At 45.5% G+C, this 20,840-nt stretch overlaps 1 protein-coding gene across 1 annotated transcript; it reads right to left on the reverse strand.

The window, feature by feature from the left end:
• Positions 1-2,745: 2,745 nt before the first annotated feature.
• VSTM5 (V-set and transmembrane domain containing 5) lies at positions 2,746-9,314 on the reverse strand. Its single transcript, XM_059838562.1, has 4 exons — positions 9,080-9,314; positions 5,710-6,039; positions 5,468-5,608; positions 2,746-3,935 (listed from the first exon to the last, which is right to left on the reverse strand). Exons 1-4 carry the CDS (start codon positions 9,162-9,164, stop codon positions 3,892-3,894), a joined length of 600 nt encoding a protein of 199 aa, XP_059694545.1. The 5' UTR covers positions 9,165-9,314; the 3' UTR covers positions 2,746-3,891.
• Between the last annotated feature and the right edge of the window lie 11,526 nt (positions 9,315-20,840).

The raw sequence follows: 20,840 nt of genomic DNA on the forward strand, positions 1-20,840 counted from the left end.
CTTCCATGGTGACAGTTGTTATTTTGTTGTATTCTCAATTATAAAGAATAATTGTAGGAAAATAAGCAGCAAGCTGCTGTTCAGTATCCAAAGCAATTCTTGTACTTATATTGGTGTTGGCCAGGATGGAGCATCTTGTTTCAGTTCCTGTAAATACTTGCTTCTATGTGCCTGAACTAAGAAAGGGTTTTCATTTCAGGTGCTCACATGTTACACAAGACAACTGATGAAAATTAAAAGCCCTAGTTGAAAATAAGTCTCTTTAACTTGCAACAGGGCTGAGCCTCATGTAACCCCCCTCATGTCAGGTCCTGTATTGCTGTGCCAGCAGACATTGTGTGATTACAGGCAGAGGGAAGGCTGTTCCTTGGTGAACAGTTCAGCCAACAGCCTGATGCGTGTGTTTGTGCATCTGACTAGATGAGGCTGTTCTGACTCCTGCTAACACAACAAATCTTTTATTAATAATTAGAAGATGAGTCTGTGAAACTTGGACATGTCTTTATGCTCTATTGTTCTTAACCTAAATTGACAGGTCTGCATGTAGCAATAGCCTTTTCATCAAGTTCTTAGTTACCAATAACCAGATTACTGTGGAGCTATTACAATCTCACGGTTGCAGGACTTCTCCTGTGTTGCAGAACAGCAAGCTCTGCATGTTTACATGAAAACACTTGTCAAGACTTCTAGGTCTAGCTGCAAAAAGAATAATAATAGTAACATCAAAAAAAGAGTTATAAGAGCTCTGGAGAGTCAGTGTTTTGGTGTTGAATACACAGGGATTCCTAATTTTATTGGAAAACAGATTGATTGTTTCTCTGTTAGATGTCTAGTCTTGAAACTTGGTAGTGCATCTTTGAATATGAAATGATGACATTAGTGAATTATTAAGACCTTTTCAATTCATTGCCAAAGCAGTCTGGTGAACTTGGACATCTCTTTAATTCAAGTTTAAAATATCTTAATCCCTTTGATCATCTGGAATGCTCTAAATATTAAATTTACTGCTGTTCTGCAGGGAGTTTACAAGCACAGTAAGAACAGCTGTTAGTTTCTGAATGTCTACTGTAACAACTTTCCATAAGACTTTAGATGCTCTAGAGTAGCAAGAAACTGTCATTATTACATTGCAACAGTTCTATTGCCTTTATATTGCAAAGGTTCCATATTGCTGGAGTTTCATACCTCCTTGAGGTTTCTCATAGGCAGCTCCTCTAAGCACTGACTCTTCTTCTCGCAGTAGCCGACTGACTCCAGCTCCCCCTCAACCAACCAATCCACTCTTTTGTAACACTCTTGCTCTTACTGGCTACAGCTGCAGCCTGTTAGAGTCAGGCCTGTTCCTAATCTTTAATAATTGCCTCAGCTGCAACTCCTTGGGGGTAAGATTGCTTTCTATACTACCTTTAATTTCTTATATTGTATCCCCTTACAAGAAACTGCTACAGTTTAGCCTCCCATTCTGTACCTCAAATATTGACCTTAATAATGCATAGTGACAGCATTTTCAGGAAAATGTATTTTTTAAGTAACGTTACCTGTGTAGAGTAAGCATGTTAAATTGTGGGTAAAATTTTTGGGTGAGGAATTGTCTATAAAGAAAGCTATATACAGGTTAACTGTACTGGATGTTCTCTCTGAATACTGTTTGAGTCTCTGCTATTCATATGGGCTATTACTGCCTAAAAGTGAGGTTGGCATCAGGTTTAATAGCCAAGGATGGGTGCCTGAAGTTGCAGTGACTTCAGCCAAGCTAAAAGAGGTAGAAAAACTCTGCTAGTTGTAAATTTCTTTTGTTGTAGTAAATTTTAAGCTGAAGAATTTTAAGTGTTCATTTCCTAGCTTCTTGCCAGCTTTCAAACATTGTGGTTTAAATGTGTGTGTGACCTCTGCAGTCACAGCATTGCACTGGAATGGTCATTCATGTCTGGATATGTTTCCTGACTTCCTCTGGCAATTGCAGTGTTCAGGTCAGTGTTAGCAGATATTAGCGGTTTTATGTGTAAGCTGCAATTTTATAATTCCTAAGTCTGGCAGAGCACCTGCTGTATATTCAGCTCAGCCTAATACCTAGCTTCACATTCAAAGTGCTTTAATACTTTTCCCCTTAAAAGTCTAAGATTCATTCAAAGTCTAAGATTTAGGGCTCAAAAAGAACCCCTAACAATGTTTTCCATATTCCATAAGCATACTTTACCAAGTAATTCAAATTTGGTGATTGAAATAGATGCACTTAGAGTTTCCCTGTTGTCAAAGCTTAGTTCACTCAAAGACACAAAAATGGGCAATACACTTTTAAAGCAGAGAATTGGAATAAACTCTTACTTGTCTGCTGTATCTGATACTTACCTCATTTCTCACTTTTTTTGACCTCTTCTAGATGTACAAGGAGCAGACAGCTGAATCTGGTACCTCTGTTTATGAGTGAGAGAGAGGCCCTTTGTATTACAAACTACTAGCTCAGTATGGGATGGCTTAAAGGTACTGTGCACAGGGTGCTTTGGCTTGTTTGGCACCTACCTGCATTGTTATTCACTTGGTGAGAAATTCCCTGAACTGTTTTTCCAAATGGAGCCCATAGTACCTCTGCACTTGAGCATCCAGTCCCTGACCAGAGGCAAAGCTCTGTCAGCCTGTCCTGTAAAAGGTTTTTGCAAACAAGTGAGACAAAGTGTGAGAAAGGCAGTAGTAGCAGTTTGACTCAAACAGCAACGTGGCAATCTACAGGCGCAGACTAGTCCATGATGTCTTCCAAGTTCAAAGTTTATTTCACACTGCAAAATTCTCATTACAAAAGCAAAACAGAATAATTTGCAACTCGGTCAGTTTACTGCTTTCTCACTGACAAACACAAATATTATTCCACCCATCAGATCTACAGGTGGAGAATTGCAATACGTGCAATATGCAGATTCAAGAAAGCATTAGTTGGGTCACTTTATGTTTTCTTACAACATAGGGAAAGCAAAGGTGGCCTCTCAACAAGAGCAATTTTAGAACTGTATTTGTAAATACTTTATTTCAAAGAAATGCTGTTATAACTTTTTTTCTCAGATTGTTCAGCACTGGGCTAAGCTTGCAAAGGACTTGACATCTTTTACAACAGAACTGTTTAGTATTTTGCCATCCCAGCTGGTGTTGTGTGACACTGTTATATCTGACCCCTCTAATCTTCATAGACAGTGTCCTCTTTAGTGCCTGCTTGCACTGTTCCTTGTACAACCACCTGCTCTAGTAATGTCATAAAATGTGTGTTAACATCCATCCTGGGGCAGTGTAAACAACTGCAGGAAACACAAGCGGGAGAACTTTGACCAGCTCAGCGTTCTTTCAAAGTCAGTTTTGTCTCATGAAAAATTGCAGTTTGTCTTCAGAGCTTCAGGAAGTTCCTTACACCCAAAAGTAGCAGCATAGGTGTAATAAACAAGATTCAATGCTTGCAATTAATTTCTTAATATAATACTGTAATTAGATATTTAATTTATTATGTTGATGGATGCTAATGACCACTCTGTCCGTAATAGGAGACTTGCTGTATCCAAAATGCAGGTGTCCTTCAAGACCATGATAATTTCCTTTATGGGTTGATCTTAGAGGCTTGGTTGGTTGTTTTTAAGAGTGGTAGAGGCTCTAGATTTTATTAGCTAGCCACAAAAATGTGTTCATGCTCAGCATGAAAGCCTACTCTTTTTTACTCTGACCTTGACTAGCAGAACCAAAAACGTAACAAGTTGAAACAGCTCCATCAGACACTGCTGAATTAATTACTTTGCAAGTCAGGATGTTTCTGCAGTAGTCACAAATATTTTACCTTCTAGGTTTGTTCTTGTTTTCTTGGCCAATACTTTCTCCTGAGGTAGAATTGTTATTTTATTATGATACAGTCCTTGGCTAACACTCAATGGTTTCCAGTTCAATCTCTTCTGTTGTACTTGCTGTAAATGAAAGGATATTTTTATTGATTGGCAAATGGATTGGAAGGCCAACATTCCAAAATTAACTGTGCCAAGACATTTTTAACTTTTTAATATTAGCTCAAGCTTTCTCATCTAAAATTAGTTTTTAAATACATATTTTCAAACTATTTAACTGTATAAAAATGTTCTCAAAATCTTTAAAGTGACAATGATTTCTTCCAGTACAAGTCTAAAGGCACTAAGAAAACTAAGTCCATAGGGACCGTTCTTATATTTCTCTTCATGACATCTGAAAGGAGGGTTCTTCTGAGATAGAATTAGGGCTGAAATTAGGTCTCTGCTCTGGACCATTTCCTGGGAGATCACACAACTTTCTAGAACTGTGCTTTCCTGAACTCTGCCATATGTTACATGAATATGTCTGTTCAATTCAGCCCTGTGGGCAGATTGCCTTCAGCTGGAGGAAGAGGCTTTATCTAAACAAAATCCTCTGTATTCTGGCATGATAGGAAAGTTTTCAGTAGCTACAGAAGCTTGTGAGTGGTGTATGCATCACGAAAATAGCAGCACTGAAGAGCCATAGGTGAGCAACAGAAAGGAAGAGGCAGCTCAAACCAAGTTAATTTTTTCTTCTATTAGGTTTTGCAGAGTTGACACAAAGTCTGGGCCATGAATCTTAGGATGCTTGAGTGTCTCTGCTGGTCCAGTAAACTACTGATAGCTAGGCTGCTTGTTGTAATGTAACACTTAATATAGAAGAAATACGGAAGACCTTTTACCTAGAGGGCAAGAAGCCACAAGTGGATCTGCACTTAAAAAGAGGGCAGGTAAACATCTGAAATATTTTGAAGTGGTACAGGAAACCTCCCATTTCAAAGATGTGCCTAAGAGCTTGATCCCAGGCCCGTAACAGGTACCTTGTCTTTTTGCCTAGGCCAAATGTCCCTGGTAGTGGCCTGGAAATTTCTTCTCTATGTCCCTTCAGTGTAGCCCTTGTGTTCCCTTGACCTGCTTTTCATGACTGTTGTCTTCAGTGTCAGGTTTTGATATTACTCAGTGTTTGTTGGAGTCTGCAACTGGATCAAAAGTGAACAGATGAAGAGGGGGGTTGAGAAGAGGAGATGCAATCCTCCACTGAGGATTGAACTGAAGTGGGGGCCACTCCCAAGGGTCATTTGATTATTTTCCCCTAGGATACACCCAGCTGATGTGAACTCAGAGAGTTGCTGATGCTCTTGACTTTGTCTCCTGCCCTTTGGTGGGGGGTTATTTCAGCTCTGGCCTTTTCTCCCCAAGTTTTGCAATCAGCAATGTTGGGAAGTATTTTATTATTTCTAATGTGAAACAAATAAGGTAGATGTCCTGTGGATTGTTCTTCAACTAAATACCTGTTATTGAGTTGCCTCAACTAGTAAGGAGTTAGAACAACTGATTTGAGCCCTTCAGTCTTTTTTCTTAGTGGCCCTGTTTAGCACCTTTATGGTACAAATTTTAGGCTCAAATTTCAGGCTTGAAGACCCTATACCCTGACTACATTTTTAGAGAAATACCTGTTAGTTTGTGTGTTGTCTTCTTCTGAAATAGATGCAGAGATTTATTACACAGCCACATGAAGCAGATTAGAATGGCAGATACTGCAGCGAGAAATGTGAAGAGAACTGCTACAAAATGCAAATCTTCATAGATAATCTCTGTAGGGAAAATGGAAAAAAAATGAATATTATAAAATCAGTTACAAGCAGATTGATGCTTAAACACAGGGTAAAGCCAAGAAGTCCCGTGTAGTTTGTACCGTAAACATTGACTATGATGGTGCCGTAGGCATTGGTTCCATGCTCCTCCATTACAGTAACAAAATAGTAGCCAGCATCTCTCATGCCCACATTCCGAAGCTGTATAGAGCCATTTTCAAAAGTAGTCACTCTGTCCTTGTAGACCGTGGATATGTTGACATAATTCCCACTTCTCCACTCAACAATGCTGGTGGTGCCCCAGCTTGACACATGCTTCCACTCAATGGTGGCCACACCTCGGCAAGAGTATTCAACTGAGAGGAGGATGTTTTGTGCCACTGTTGCATTGATGTTGGGTTGTGGGACAACTAAGGATACTCCACCTGAAGCTGAAAGACAAAGGAGAGTGATGAGTCTGGAGGTGATGCTGCACCAACTGTTCAGGGCAGGTTGGGGCCTCTGGATCCTGGTAATTCATCCTACCTGTCTATCTCAGTGATCTAAGAGAGGATAGATTGTGCTTTTCAATACCTTCTTCTTTCTGCTTTCCATAAAAGTAACATACATACTTGAAGACTAAATACACATTTATAATTTAAAAATTAGTTAATTATAAAAATTTGTGATAGCAAAAATGCTTCTACCATAGAGGACGCATAATTTATGTGTTTCAATGTTTTAACACCCACATAGAAAAGAACATTGCTCAGTTTTCAGAAAATGTTATGCTTATCCAATGTTCTTTTGTTCATCAGTAACTGGCTTCCTTTAAAATCCTGCATTTACATGGAAAGTTTAAGTTGCCATGTCCAAGGTAATCTATCATATTCATTAACTACCATCCCCCAAAAGCAAGAACTGTAGTAGGCATAAGTATGTGAAGTCTTGGCAAGGACTTTGTCGTGTTTTCAGGATGTGTAATCAACATTAGAAATATCAGCTTCTTAAAGGCAACCAGTTAATAAGCCAGTGCAGATAAATCACATGTAACCAAAGGTATGCAGTCCCTGAGAAGCCAGGGACTTCATGTTCCTGATGATATCCGGGCAAAAATGCATATAAAAGAATATTTCATTCTCACCTACTTCCTCCTGATGTGATTACGGAGCTGTTTGTGACACTGTGAAACTGAACCGACGGCTTAGTTTAATGTGTAACTGCAATAATTTCTGCTTGCATTTGGTGTTTCTGCATGAAGATTTGGATGAACACCAACCCTGGAGTTTTAACTGGCATACATTTTTTCTTTTGATTAATGGCTTGTTTGAGACCCTTGGCTAAAGACTGAAATCCTGTTATCTGCCCACAAAAATCAAAGCAGACGAAAGGCAGATAAAGCACACAGTAAGGCTGAATGCCTTTTCCTGGTGTGGCTTGGAGTAGCTCACCTGCTCTATTCCCTTACTGTGGGAACAGCCTGACTGCAAGAGCAAAACGAAAAAGAAGTGCTGACCTGTAAATGTCTGTAACCCAGTGGGAGAGTGAGAATGAGACCCTCAGCTACCCTGCATGAGTGCAAAATAGGACACTTGGGGATGATCCAGAAGGTTCTGCAGAGTCTTCAGGGATAAGAATGATTAAGAAAGGCAAAGAAAAAAATCTCCAAGGGAAAAAAAAATTGAAAAAAATCTTAAAATAAGAGCCCTCCACAGCTATCAGAAATGGAAGAGATGGGTGAATTACAACCTGACTTCACTATTTGGGATCTGTAGCAGAATTCACTAACTCTGCTGGTCAGGATAAGGTAGGGGAGCTCAAGAAGCCAGTTCAGTTCTCAGGCTCTCATCTATGATACCAAATAGGACCTAGGGTTTTCCAAGATAACACTCCAGGGCTCCCCCTTTCCTGAACATTGTCCATACTCATGCTGCCCAGTCTCCCTGCAGGAACATAATTTCTGGGCAGCTCAGTGCATCCTCTGCTGAGCTGCGGTCTGCTGTTCAGCCTGTGTGCAGGAGAGACTAACCAGAGCTGTGAAAACGAGATTTGTGCCAGCTACAGAAACAGAACAGCCGGGAACCTCTGGTAATCGCTGCAAATTGTTTCAATTGTTTTCTGGTCCATGTGTTTATTTAAAGGCCTTTGCCACTGTTTCTGACCAGACAGGAGCTGAGTGTCTCCCCTCAGTGACCCTTTCATGTTTTTATAGAGGCTTTGTTTTGAATATGCAATTGCAAAAGAAATGTAAAAAAAGAGAGAATTAAAATATTTCCATTAAATGTTTTGCAAACATGTTCTGTCCCTATCTGGTATGCAAAGCTAAAAAAGGCAGTCCAGTATCTATCTAACCATTCAAAAACATTTTTAGTAGGCAGTGTGCCTAGATCACCTGAACTGGTCTAATCCAACAGAGCTGCACCAGGCTGGAGAGCAAACATCACACCCACATGCAGCGCCCTGCGCAAGGTGACCGCTCTGCTGCTCGCAAAACCAGCCCCTTCACACCCAGTAAAACATGCACCCGGAGAAGAGCGTACAGGGGCTGCTCAGAGCTCACTGAGTTTGCCGTCCTGGCACGCTGCTCTCTTCCAAAGTATTTGCCTGGCCAAGAGTCAAAGTGGGAAGTGCGGCTCTGCCTACCGGACCTGGCCGCGGCACCGCAGCTGGGCCTGCAGTGTGCTGGGCAGTGAGTGGGAAAGAAAAAGGCTGCGCGGGCCCGCCCCGCAGGAGCTCTGAACTGGGGGACAGCTCTAACACGGGCCTCTGAAAGCCGGCGGGCTGCTTCTCCACCCTTTGGTGTCCTGCTTGCGCGTCACTTCTCTCGGTGGAGTGCCGTGACCGAACCAAACTCGCTGGCGGCGCGGACACCCCGCTCCCCGGGCGAGGGTGGGGCTGGCAGCAGCCTCCCGCAGGCCCCTCTGGAAGAGGACCGGACGGTTCCCTGCGTTTTGCCCCATCCCCACTCACCCCCCGTGGGGTGCTGGGTCGGAACCCACCTCCCTCCTCACCGCCGCGTTTCCCAGCGTGACCCGACAACCCTCGGGCTGACTAACCGGGTTGTTTCCCCCTCCACGCCTTGTCCCCTCGGTCGCTGGAAAAGCAGCGGGGGCACGGCGGCTGCTGGGGCCGCCCCTGCCGGGAGCGGGCGTGAGGCCGGCGTGGGGCGCTCTCCCCGCGGCCGCGCTGGTCCCGCTCGGCTCCCCCGCTCCCTCCGAGCGGCAGAAGCGGGGACGAGCCTTCCCTGACCGTGTCAGGGAGAGCAGCGATGCCTGCCTAAGTCTCGGTACGTCCCGTCCCCGTCCCTTCCCCAGCCGCTCCCGGTTGCGGACGCGCTGGGCAGAGCGCTGGCCGCGGGCGGGGGTCGGCGGGCGCTCTGCACCGCCCCGCGGATGCCGGGCGCTGGGGCTGAGCCGGGGCATCGCGGCGACGAGCAGCAGGGAAGCGCCGGGGGCGGGAGCGGGGGAGGCAGGGACGGAACCGGACACTTACTCTGCAGAGCCCAGCCGGCGGCCAGGCAGAGGGTGACGGTCCCCACGACGACGCTCCGGCCTCGAGAGCCCTGCAGCGGTCTCATCAGCGGGAAGCCCGTGCCCCAGGGGTTGCATTTAAGTGGCTGGGCCGGCCGGCGCGGCCCGACCCCGGGGGCTGCCTGCCCCAGGCCTCTCCCTCGCTTCTCTCCCTCCTCTTCCTCCCGCTCCCGCCGCGGCGCCGGGGCTGCTCCCAGCTCCCCCCCGCAGCGGCCCCCGGGCGCTCCCCCGGCTCACACCCCGCGATCTCCCATCCGGGCCGGAGATGCAATTGGCTGAGGAAGGGAAGGCGCTGCCAGGCCGCCGGCCATCGCCCAGCCGGGAAATGAGTGCGATGGGCGCAGCCCTGTCCGGCCCTGCCGTGCCCGGCCGGAGCATGGAGCTGGGAGCCGAGCCCGGGATCGGGACATCTGGCCGAGGAGGGTGCTTTCAAGTGTTATTTGGCATCCTCAAGGGAAATTTCACTTCGGGGTGCTAAAACCGACTTTTTTGTTTCAAGAAGTCTCTGGGTGATGATGCAGGTGAGACAGGGATGGGGGGAGGGCTGGAAAGCAGCATCTCTGTGTCCTCAGAGATCATCTCAGATGACCACAATGGAAAATGAACCTGTTTCGTGTCCCACTGTACCCAGCACATGCACTAGGTGCTCCTCTCTCCCTTCTATTATCGTCCAGAGGAGGTCCCCAGCAATCCTTGTGCTTCTTTCAGAAGCACCAGACAGTGTGAGATAGTGGAAAATATGATTAGAAAACATGAGAGCATCCCAATCCGGAAAATTCATCCTTTCTCAGAGGCATCCTTGTATATGGCTACCAGAAGCCATATACACCCCCCTGGAGATCTGCCCCTCTGACCAGGGAAAGAGTTACACACCAGATCAGCCTTTTTGCAGATTTTCCATTCTCTTCCTTGCACTTCCCTCTCCTCAAGTTTCCTTTAGTAGAGTTGTGGATTAAAGAGAGACGTTTCAGCGTGCTGGTCAGCGCAGGCTCCTCAGGGTAGTTGGGGGAAAGGACAATCAGCCTGGCGGGAGGGACAGCTGCGATCTGCCCGAGCTGCCTGCGCTGAGTAGCCACTTTCCCTCTGCACTGTATGGTTTGCATGCAGGTTTTACATGCAGATTTCCTTATGTGCTGCCTGTCTGTGAGAACAGGCGAGTCCCTGGGGGTCTGGATGGCTGAAGCACAGCTCTGGATGGGGGGCTGAGCAGGGGTGAGGCTTGTGCAGGGGGCTCCCTCCTGCTGGGGCTTTTCAACCAAGTGTGACGCTATCATGTGCTCCCATGCTCTATGCACATCTCAGGGGGCGACTTCCAAGAATTAAAAGTCAGGCCTTGGCAAGAGACAGTGCAATCTTCATGGACTCCAGGGCCCAGATTTTGTTTAGGTGCAAAAAAATCTCCAGCTTCACCAACTTCTGGTGCATCTCCTGAAGCTTCAGTGATGATACTCAGATGAAGGGGCAGGGGAAGAGAGGTCAGTGAGGACGTACTGCCCAAGTGTTTGGTCCCATAAAGGTTTTGCAGCCTGCCATGGTGCTGGGGTTGCCTGGAAGTGTGTCTGCACTGGATCTGCAGAGGCCATGAAGTGCTTCCCTTCCACCTCGTCTGAGCTGCTCCTGTGCTTTGCCAAATCCCCTCTTGTCTCTGTCCCCCTGCGAGCCTCTCAGGAACCCCTGGCCAGGCCCGAGTCGGCAGACACCGGGGGAGCAACCCGACATGGCCCACTGCGGGGAGACACTCTCTCGTGCCCCCAGGGTGCTGAGGGCAGCCAGGCCAGTCGCATTTGCAGCAGAGAAGACACTAGAGACATCAGTGGAAGAAAGGGGCCGACTCTTAGCAAGGGCTAATCCAAGGTTTTTTTCAGGAGCTCTGGGGAGCTCCTACACCTTAGGGGGCCTTCTGCTGGGAGCCCCGGGAGATGTGCCAAGGTTACATATAAAAGGAGGTGGAAACCAAAAGTAGATAACATTTTACCAACCAATAAATGACCCAAAGGGTTGGGCATTAAGGGATAGACATTTAGGACAGCGTATAGGGCAAGTCTCAGGGGGCTGACCCCTGGCCTCTGGCTAGTCGCTCGATGTCTTGGACCGAAGCTTCTAGATGAAGGGGATGGGATGCTGAGTGATTGACAGAGAGCCAGGGTTGGGATTTGGGGATGATCTCAGCAAGGGAGAGGAATTACATAGGTAAAGGGAAGGAGGTACAATTAGGGGTAAGCTATTTGGGAAAACTATGGGGATACAAAAAACAAAACTACTTCAAAGTATTGCAAAGTATAAATACACACTACAGCACCCTTTGCTGCTTCAGGCCAACTTCATGCCTGGGTGTCCCAGCTGAAAACGTAATTGCAAGAAAAAGTGTGTTGTGCTTCCCCTGGGAGAGATTGTGTCAGATGAAGTTTCTTCCTGATCCCATCACTTTATGGCAGTTTAATTCCTCAGAGCATTAAAGAAGGTCTCATGGTGATGTGACTTTGTGTAATTTTCCCTTTTTTATTTCTTTCAGCCTTTATTTAAATTATTTTTGAGCTTGTGGCCCAGGGAGCTATCTTGGCAGCACAACTTAAAAGCTATATTCTCGTATAAAATTAATTGAGCCCTGCATATTTTAAATGTATCAAACTGGTTGCATTGAGTAAATGCACTTTAGTGGAAAGACAGACGATAGTAACGAAATTGAAATGCAGGCTTGGAGGTCCTCTCAAATTTTCAGTTTTGGCTACCATAGGTCAAATGTTCAGTCTTGTGATAAAAGGAAGTCCTGTGTTTGTGTTCAGCATCAATAATTAACAGCAAAGAACTTTTAAAAATCTTCTTTTTAAAGGGAAAATTGTAAAATACCTAGAGGTTGGAGGTTTTTTAAAATATAAACTGCACCTCAAGAAATACATATCACAAAGTGCTCAGCATTAAGAAAGCATTTAATCAAGCTATTATAAACCATATTTATTTGAAAGCTGGCTGGTTCCTCCCTCCCTGAGAGCCCCTTGGAAGCAATGCTTCCTCTCTCTGTGCTGCAAACCTCCCCCCTGCAATGGAGGAGGTTTCTCTTAAGCAGAAATGCATTGGAGTGTGAAATGGCAGTGCTGGGTGACACCTGGGTGGGGTGGGGACCCACTGGCAAGGCAGGGGAGCAGCAGGGACAGGGGAAATTTTGGGGCAGTCTTCTTGCCTGCAGCCTGTGGAGAAGTGTGGCCATATGAGCTGCACTGTGGGGGCTGCTGCTGGAGGCCATGGGGTGCAGCCCATTAACAAGTGACTACGGATATAATCATTTGGCTTCAAGGAATCACAGAATCAGTTTGGCTGGATGAGATCATCAAGAGATCATTACCTCAGCACTGCCAAGTCCACCACTAAGCCATGCCCATAAGAACCACATCTACATGTCTTTTAAATACCTCCAGGGTGGTGACTCCACCACTTCCCTGGGCAGCCTGTTCAAGTGGTTGACAGCCCTTCCAGAGAGGCAATTTTTAGTAATATCTTCTAGCATAACCTGAAGTCATTTCCTCTTGTACTGATGATGGCTGGATTATTGATTAGCAGCCAATCTACTGAATTTAACCTTGATGCTTGACCCATCTGAGTCCCGCCAGCACCTATCTACCTCCCAGCACCCCAAAGACAATGGGGGATGAACTTCAGCAGATATCACCTGCTGTTGGGCTGGAGTTTGAAGAGGATGCTGTGGATGTCCTGGGCTTTGGTGCTTGGGCATTGGTGCAAGGCTTCAGTGGGGGAACTGTTTCTGCCAGGTGTGAGTGAAGGGATGGACCCTGCCTGGCTCTGCTGCAGGATTTGGTAGTTAGCTCAGAGTAACTTTACAGAAAAGCCAGATTGGAGTGTTTTTCTTAATTTTACTTACCTTGGCATATTCATGATATATTTTCCTAGCAAAGCTTTTTATTAAAATCCTCTCCAACCCCTTTCAGATGAGGCTAATTATATGCCACTCCAGGTTGTAGTTTTTTCATCCATTAGTGCTGCTCTTCTGGTTTTATTTTTCTCTTTTTGTCAATCAGCAGTTCTAGGAAACATAAATGTATCAAGCAATATAATACACACTGTAAAAAATTAGGTTCTCTTTGTTTAATTACAAAGTGGCCTTAAACTACCAGGCTCTGGGAGTGACTTACAAGGTCTGTAAAAGATTTAGTTTGCCATTCCTACCCTGCTGTAGGCATCTGCAGATTTTACTAGTACATGCTCAGTATTTTAAGTTTTCCGTTTGCTTATTTCCATTATTTTAAATGTTTTTTTCTTTCTTCTCATTGCCAGATGGGAAACAACAGTCTCTCAAGTTTGTCTGGACGGCCTGATTTCTCATTCTGGTGCCATTAGTAATGGAACAAAACCACATTAACGATTGCAACAACAGCCAGATAGGAGCCAGAAAGCTCCTTTTGCTCTCTAATATACTGCATGAGTACACTGAAGTGCTTTATACAGAGGGTTTGCTTTTTTTTCTCACCCTCTTCCCTTGATGTATTTTTTGGACTTGATAAAATGTTTGACCTTGTCTTTTGCTGAAGAAAAGGTAAAAACCACCAGAGTTAAATATTCAAAGAGATTACAGACCTGAGATAGCCCTTTAGAGGTAATTTCATCCTGCAAGAAACCATAGGAGAAAATAAAGAAATGTTACCAGCAACTGCAGTGCATTGCATCTGCCTGGTCTGCAGAGGCTGCTCACCATTGGTTTTGGGTGATGTTGCAGTGAGCTGGAAAACAGCTGGCAGAGAGCAGGAGAGAGCTGCAGGCTTCCAGACCAGCAAAGAAACATGCACCTGGAGCAGGAGTAGTCAAAAAATAGGTAACAATCTGCTGGCCCCTCCTCTTTCACATGAGGTTAGTCATCCGTGCTTAGCTTGTTTTGGTCTTCTGGAAGTGAGAAGAACATTTGTTGTGAGGTCTTGTATGGGGTTCGGCTGTCCGTCTCTGCCCCCACACACACTCAGGATGGCTCTTGCACGCTGGGCCTCAAAAGGTGAGTCTGGACGCTAGGTTTTTTCAGTCTTCAGAATTGTTTATTATTTCTTATCTATAAAGTCCTTTCTCTGCCCGAAGGATCTGACCAGCACGGCAGCCAAAGGCACTCTGCCCACCCCCAAGGCGGCCGCATCTTTTATAACAAAAACTACGTATATCATATTTACCTTTTGTCCCCAATACCTATATCACCCTCGTCACTAACTACACTCTCATCCCAGACCAATCCCCAAGTGCCAACACCACTCCAGAAGATGGAAGACAGGAAGAAGAAAGAAGAGCCTGGTGGCACGCCCTGATTTCTCCATCTTGTCTCCATAACCCCCCTGTACCAAAACCCCAAAATCTGTGATTTACCCTATAATGATATCTTCCCTTCACCATTCACACCCGAGTGATTCTCGCAGGTTCCATCTCCTCATACATCAGTGGCACATCCCTAGATGGATCAAAATCAAGCCACCAAGTGCTTTTGGCAACATTCCAAGACTCCCAAGCCCCACCCCCCCCAAGGGTTCTCTCGGTAGCTCTGGACATCAGGACTGATGTGCTGAGCTCCCACAGTCTTGGTGTGTAAAAACATTCTTTCCATTTCTATAAGATGAAAAAGGATTTTTCAGCATCTGAAGTAGAACCTGGTCAAATCTGCCTTTGCATGTCACTGGTTTCTTTTTGCCTTTTATTTTTCCTGTAGAGGTACAGTACAAAAAGCCCCTTTCTTACCTCAAATCAATCAACAGCTGTAAGAAGGAAGGCAATGGGCAGTTCTGGTCTGACAGCATTCATCCACTTTTTAAGCTGTCTAGACTGCCTAAATCATGTGGGATTGTCCTGTGGGTTTGCAGGTTAGGGAAACAGAGGAAAAAAATCAAATGATGATGCAGAAATGTTTATCTGAGAATGCACAGATGCTCAGTAGAAGGGAGACATTTAGAAACAGCTTTCATCAAATTGGAGGTGCTCAAAGCACACCTTTGAGAGGGGATGGCTGACATTTGCCTTTGGGGTGCTGTTGTGGCAGTAAATAGCTTCCAAGACAATACATCCTTCCTCTGTACTCACAGAGAGTGGAATATCCCCATGTTCTTTCATTGGGAAACCAAAGTACAAAGTTGCTTTTTTTCTTAGGAAGTTTATATCAAAAGAGAGAAAATAAATCCTCACTATCTTGAATATCTGAGGTGGTCTTTATCCTGCCTCTCTGGGCAACCTGTTCTAGTATTTCACCACCCTCACTAAAAATTTTCTTCCTTATATCTAATACAAATTGAATCTCCTCCAATTTAAAACCAATACTCATTTTCCTTTCACTACAGCTGCTCCTTGGCCTTTCTCACCCTATCTTTACACACCTGAAAAGTGTCCCTATACTCTTCCCAGGATACCTGTTCCTGCTCCACTGCCTGTGCATTTCCTTCTTGCCCTTTAGTTTCTCTAGCAGGTCTCAACTCAGCCATGCTGCTCTCTTGCCTTCCTTTCCTGATTTCTTATACCTGGGGATTGAGAGCTTTTATGCTCTATGAAAAATGTCCTTTATGATCTCTCAGCTCTCTTCTGCTCCCTTGCCCTTGAGGGCAGTTTTCCACAGGTGTCCTATTGACTAGCTCTTTGAAGGATTGGAAGTTTTTTTTCCTAAAATTCAGGCTCCTGGTTTTATTCTTTGCCTGACCTTTATCCCTCAGGATGTGAACTCCACTAGTGCATTGTCCCTGCAGCCCAGGCTGCCTCCAATCTTGATGTCACTGATTAACTCAACTTGTTGTGGTAAAATTAAAGTAAACTATTAATGCAATTCCAATGAAATAAAATAATTATGTTCCACTTTGGGCACCAGAAGGTCAGTCATTCCTACAACCCTACACCTCACATCAATGTCCCAAGCTACTGTCTATGGGTTAGTGTTATACCATACAAAGAATATGCAAGAGGAGCCTTGATCACAAGGAAGATTTATCTGACCATTTTCCAAGTTTCTAGTTCAACATTGCAGACCTATGGTATTTTTCACTGTCGCTCATTAGCAATGTAAGTAGTCTCAATTGCAGAATTCAGCAAAGTGAATGGCACGTCTGTCCACTGTGTGCAGAATGAAAACAGTCTCAAATGGGAAGGGACAAGTGCAAAAGGATTTCTTCTGTCTTCCCTTTGTCCCCCTCTTTTTTCCCCCTTTTTTGTCTCCATTGCTGTCCATTACCAGAATAGCACAAGCTTTTTTCATCTCAAATCTTGGGATGCTCCAGGTGCTCAAGCCTGTCTCTCATCTCTGACGTGATCACTGTCCCAGGATGCAAGATATGTACATTATATCCTAATCTGATATGTACAGGTTGGGCGACAAGTAAAATTAAACTCGAGTAATAATTACGAAAAGCAATAATTAAGCATTATTAAGTTGGTCTAGTTGAAATGCAGTGTTTAAATATTCACACTTCAGTCTTACCCGCACTTTTTATGTGGATCACCTAAGTAGCTCTCCAATTCATTTGGCCTAAATTTGGTGCAAAGTATTTACTTTGACCTGCCCTGTCAACACTGCTGTGTCCTCATGGCGCCTGAGCTGCCAAAACCAGAACTCATTTTTCTACCACTGATTAGGCTCACTATGGGCTTGCTGAAGCACCGAGCAGGGGCTGCCACAGGCTCTCTCTAGAGACCCAGACGTGATGATCCTTGCTGCAGACAACCTCCTTATCTGTGCCAGTTCCCGTGCCTGAACACAGCACCTGCGAGGCAGCTGGAATACAGAGCACTGAGGTGAATTGAACCGAGCCCGTCTGGCCTTGCAGAGCACCTGCTGAAGCATGTCAGGCATGTGGTCTTTCAAACAATGACTGTGATTGAGCAATGGTGCTGTAATTATGGTGTCTCCCGTGGAAACAAGCACGGGTAACTCGGGGCAGTCACAGCTCAGACCCTTGCACAGGCACAGTGGGTGGTTTCCCCCGGAGCACCACACACGGGTGTCACACCACCACTTATAGCCTGGGCCTTATGCCTCACCTCAGCCTGTGTGTGTGGAGGACTTAGGAGCTGCTCCCAACACAGCAGAGATGGAAACTTGATTTTTCAGTGCAGGATGGGTAGGTGGCTGCTGGAGGAGTCATGCAGCACCATCACTGAGAGAAAGAGACTTTTTTCCTTCATGTTTGAACAGAACTCTTGGGGTCCAGGATATGGAGAGTTGGCTGATGGAGGACCCAGTTTAGATTTAGAAATCCAAAGCATACTGTGTTCTTGACTTCTTATTGTTGGAGTTCAAGGGTGGCAAGCAGGGCTCTGAGCAATGCCAGCATTAATACAGAAGTGGCAGTGGTTACCTCAGTGGTACCTGATTGCTCATCTCCGCCAGGGCTGAGAGAAGTAAGGAACAAACAATGTTACTGTGATTTGTCAGTCTGAACTCTGGGCTGGACATCAGACACCCTAGAGCTACACTGAATGGATTCCTCTTGAAACAGAGGGATAACTTTGAGAAAAGCTTCCACTTTCACTGTAGCCTTTTCAGTGAAGGCAAATCCACCTCAGCCCTTGCCAACTTGCTCTGCTTAGTGGATGTTTCATTTAAAATGCTAAGCTTCATTTTAGTCTTAATTTACTGGATGTTGTCATAAACCCTGCCTGTGAGGAGAAAAAAAAAGAGACAAAGTAGCAGGAGCATGCTCTGGGTAAGATTGATCTCACCTAAATCTCGACATTGCAGGGCATAGCCTCACTCAGGCCTTCCTTTGAGGACAGCACAGCCAGCAGTTTGTTTCAGGCTGTGATACACTTGATCTGTCTGTAGACACCTGCATTAGATTGTCCATGAGCCCACACTGGCCTGCAGCTTGTTTGACCAGCTGAGCACACGATGGGGACCGCTCCTCATTGCCCACCCAGTCACTGGTAAGTGCAGTTCCATGGCATGATGCCAAGAATCACCCTCACTAGAGGTTCTGATACTGGATGGTAATTTCCTACTTGTAATTGCATTTCAAACCTGCCAGTTGTTAATCTACCTAATGCACATGGCATTGATTTTGAATGGTTCTTCTTTCTTAATCGAATTTCAGTCTGATCCCATCTCAGATGCTCTAAAGATGAACTGTAAAAACGTCAAAGAAAGACAAGACAATGGAAGCCTCAGGGTATCTCAGTGGATCCCACCAACCCAGGCAACAACAGAGTACTGCTGGATGCTGGTGTTTGCTGCTTTATGTAGCAGCTGTCTAGGCTGAGAAAAGTTAATCAAAACTGAAACTGCATAGAGTCATTGTCATGGACACTTCTAAGGGTCAAAGGAGATAAATCCACATGTGGAAAGGTAAACTGGAAGAAAAATAAGGGAATATGAACTGGAGGCTGTTAGCCATGAACAGAATGGCTTCATAGGAGTTGGGTCATTATCCCCCATGCTGGCAGCACCTCAAGGACCTTGAGTCTGCTGGACTGGAACAACTAGGCATTTGGGCTTTAAGTATAGGACAGAAGTGCTTTTGTATTTATTTTACTTGCAGCTAATTGCTTCCAAAACTTTGTCCAACCTTGATGAGTGTTTTCTTTTTAAGCTTGCTGGGGGATGTTCGGAGGAGAGAGTCATATTAGGATGGGAGATGGTAAGCATTCGTGAGAGTTACAGTAATTGTGTTTTTGCCATTTTCCTCTCTTCACACAAAGCAGAGCCCTGTTAGTGGTATGAAATTTAGGGAAGCTTTGCAAGGGCAAAGTATGGTTGAGTATGCCAGATACCCCTGACAGCAAAGACTCTCACGTTTGAAGTCTCTGTGAGTTTCTGTGGTGATGCTGGGTGGTATCATGGTGGCAGTGGTGACACTCTTCAGCAGTGTCCTTCACTGCTCTCTCAGGAAGCTGTGGATCTATTGCCTGCCATGCCAAACCTGTTAGCACAGAAAGGCTTCAATTTCAAACTTTGGGTCTCTGCAGGGTAAAAGCAGGAGAAGCTGAGCACAACAGTGGAAAGGTATCTCCAGATGTAGGCATTTGCCTGTCAGAGCTGCTGTGTGGAATGGATCCTGGGCTCCTTCAAAAGCACGGTGGCCTGCAGGGCAAGGGAGTGCATTCTGCCCCTCTTCTCTGCTCTACTCTGGTGAGACCCTACCTGCAGTGCTGCATCCAGCTTATGGGTCCCAGCACAGGAAATATGTGCTGAGTGGGTCCAGAGGAAGCCACAAAGATGATCAGAGGGATGGAGCACCTCCCCTACGGAGACAGTCTGAGAGAATAGGGGTTGCTCAGCCTGCAGAAGAGAAAGCTCCATGGAGTCCTCATTGCAGCCTTCAAATACCTTAAGGGGGCTTATAAAAACGAAGGAAGGGGACTTTTTTGTATAAACAGATAGTGACAGGACAAGGGGCAGTATTTTTTAAATGAAAGAGGGTATTTTTAGATTAAAAACCAAATCTTTACTCAAAGGTTGGTGAGGCACAGAAGCAGGTTGCCCTGGGAAGTTGTGGATGCCCAGTGCCCTGGAGGTGTTCAAGGCCAGGTTAAATGGGGCCCTGAACAACCCCACCTCAGTAACTGGCATCCCTGCCCATGGCAGGGGGCTTGGAACTTTAAGATCTTTAAGGTCTCTTCCAAATCCTTAGCATTCTATGATTCTATGGTGAGGAAGTAGGGCGATAACCTTGGCTTGAGGGCATTGGGGTTTCACTCCTATCTGGGGTCGTGCAGCAGGTCTGTGCCCTGTACAAATGCAGCATGTCAGCTTTGATCTGCCCCACACAGGGGGATGGACAGGTCCACAAACTAGGTCACCCCTAAATCTCTCAGGGGAGTATGTTTAAATCAGCATCCAGCAACTGTGCTTTAAGGAGAGCCCTGTTCTCCTGGCGCTGGGGTAATGATAGCTTTGGTGCCTCCCTTGCATAAGCACAACCTCACACGCTCCCACTCAAATCACTGCTGTGTGAAAGACTCCCGTGGGTGACAGCCTAGGGCCATAGTCAATGGCAAAGCTTTTGATTTTTAAACCAGTTTTTTTTTTTTTTTCCCTTTTCTAGACACGTTATAATTAATATTTCACGGCAGTCCCTAGAGACACAGGAGAGAGTGTCTGGTCTTGGTTTAACAAAGTATATCAACAGGATGGCTGTGCATTGGAAGGTTAGTGTGCCCAGGTGTTCACTAACACTAGCACAAAACATAAGGTTATGTGAAATCTTTCTGAGGAGGAGCAGAATCTCCACCTTGCTGAGGATGGATATTTTAAAAGAGGTGAATGATCCCCCACAGGGAGCAGAAACCTCAAAGCCATATCTAGAGTGCAGGGCTGGCAGTCAAGGCAGTTGCCTTGGTACAATTCCGAGTCTTGTGGCTTCCTGCTGAGCTTGCTGCAGTAATGCACAGTGGCACCAGTGGAGCTTCTCACCTTGTGCATACCATGCTGTAAGTAAATTGGAGCAGCACCTTGTTTTCACCTCAGCAGCTCACTTGGCTGCAAGGGTTACTCTGCTGCAGGATATTTTGGTCATGCCAGTAAATATCTTCCTTTCAGTAGTGCCAGGTGTTTCCACTCACAGCAGCTCCCACAACCACTTTGGAAAGGTACTGTGAGTGTGGTTCCTGATGGATTGTAACTGACCCTGGTAAGATGCTGCACAGCTGCTGAAGGAAGTATAAAATGACAGCCATCTGTGAGCCATTACTGTGGAATCCTCCTGAATCTTTAATTCAGCTCACATCTTCATGATCCATCTCACTGGGGCATGTTCTCAGTCCATCAG

The sequence above is a fragment of the Haemorhous mexicanus genome, chromosome 2 (genome assembly GCF_027477595.1).
Source record: "Haemorhous mexicanus isolate bHaeMex1 chromosome 2, bHaeMex1.pri, whole genome shotgun sequence".
Lineage (NCBI taxonomy): Eukaryota > Metazoa > Chordata > Aves > Passeriformes > Fringillidae > Haemorhous > Haemorhous mexicanus.

What these genes read in the sequence shown, in the direction of transcription:
- VSTM5 (XM_059838562.1), bottom strand. Translation starts at nt 9,164, where the DNA reads ATGAGACCGCTGCAGGGCTCTCGAGGCCGGAGCGTCGTCGTGGGGACC. An exon ending in CGCCGGCTGGGCTCTGCAGA is followed by an intron (nt 6,040 to 9,079) that starts GTAAGTGTCCGG and finishes TTTGTCTTTCAG; the next exon opens with CTTCAGGTGGAGTATCCTTA. An exon ending in CATCATAGTCAATGTTTACG is followed by an intron (nt 5,609 to 5,709) that starts GTACAAACTACA and finishes TTTTCCCTACAG; the next exon opens with AGATTATCTATGAAGATTTG.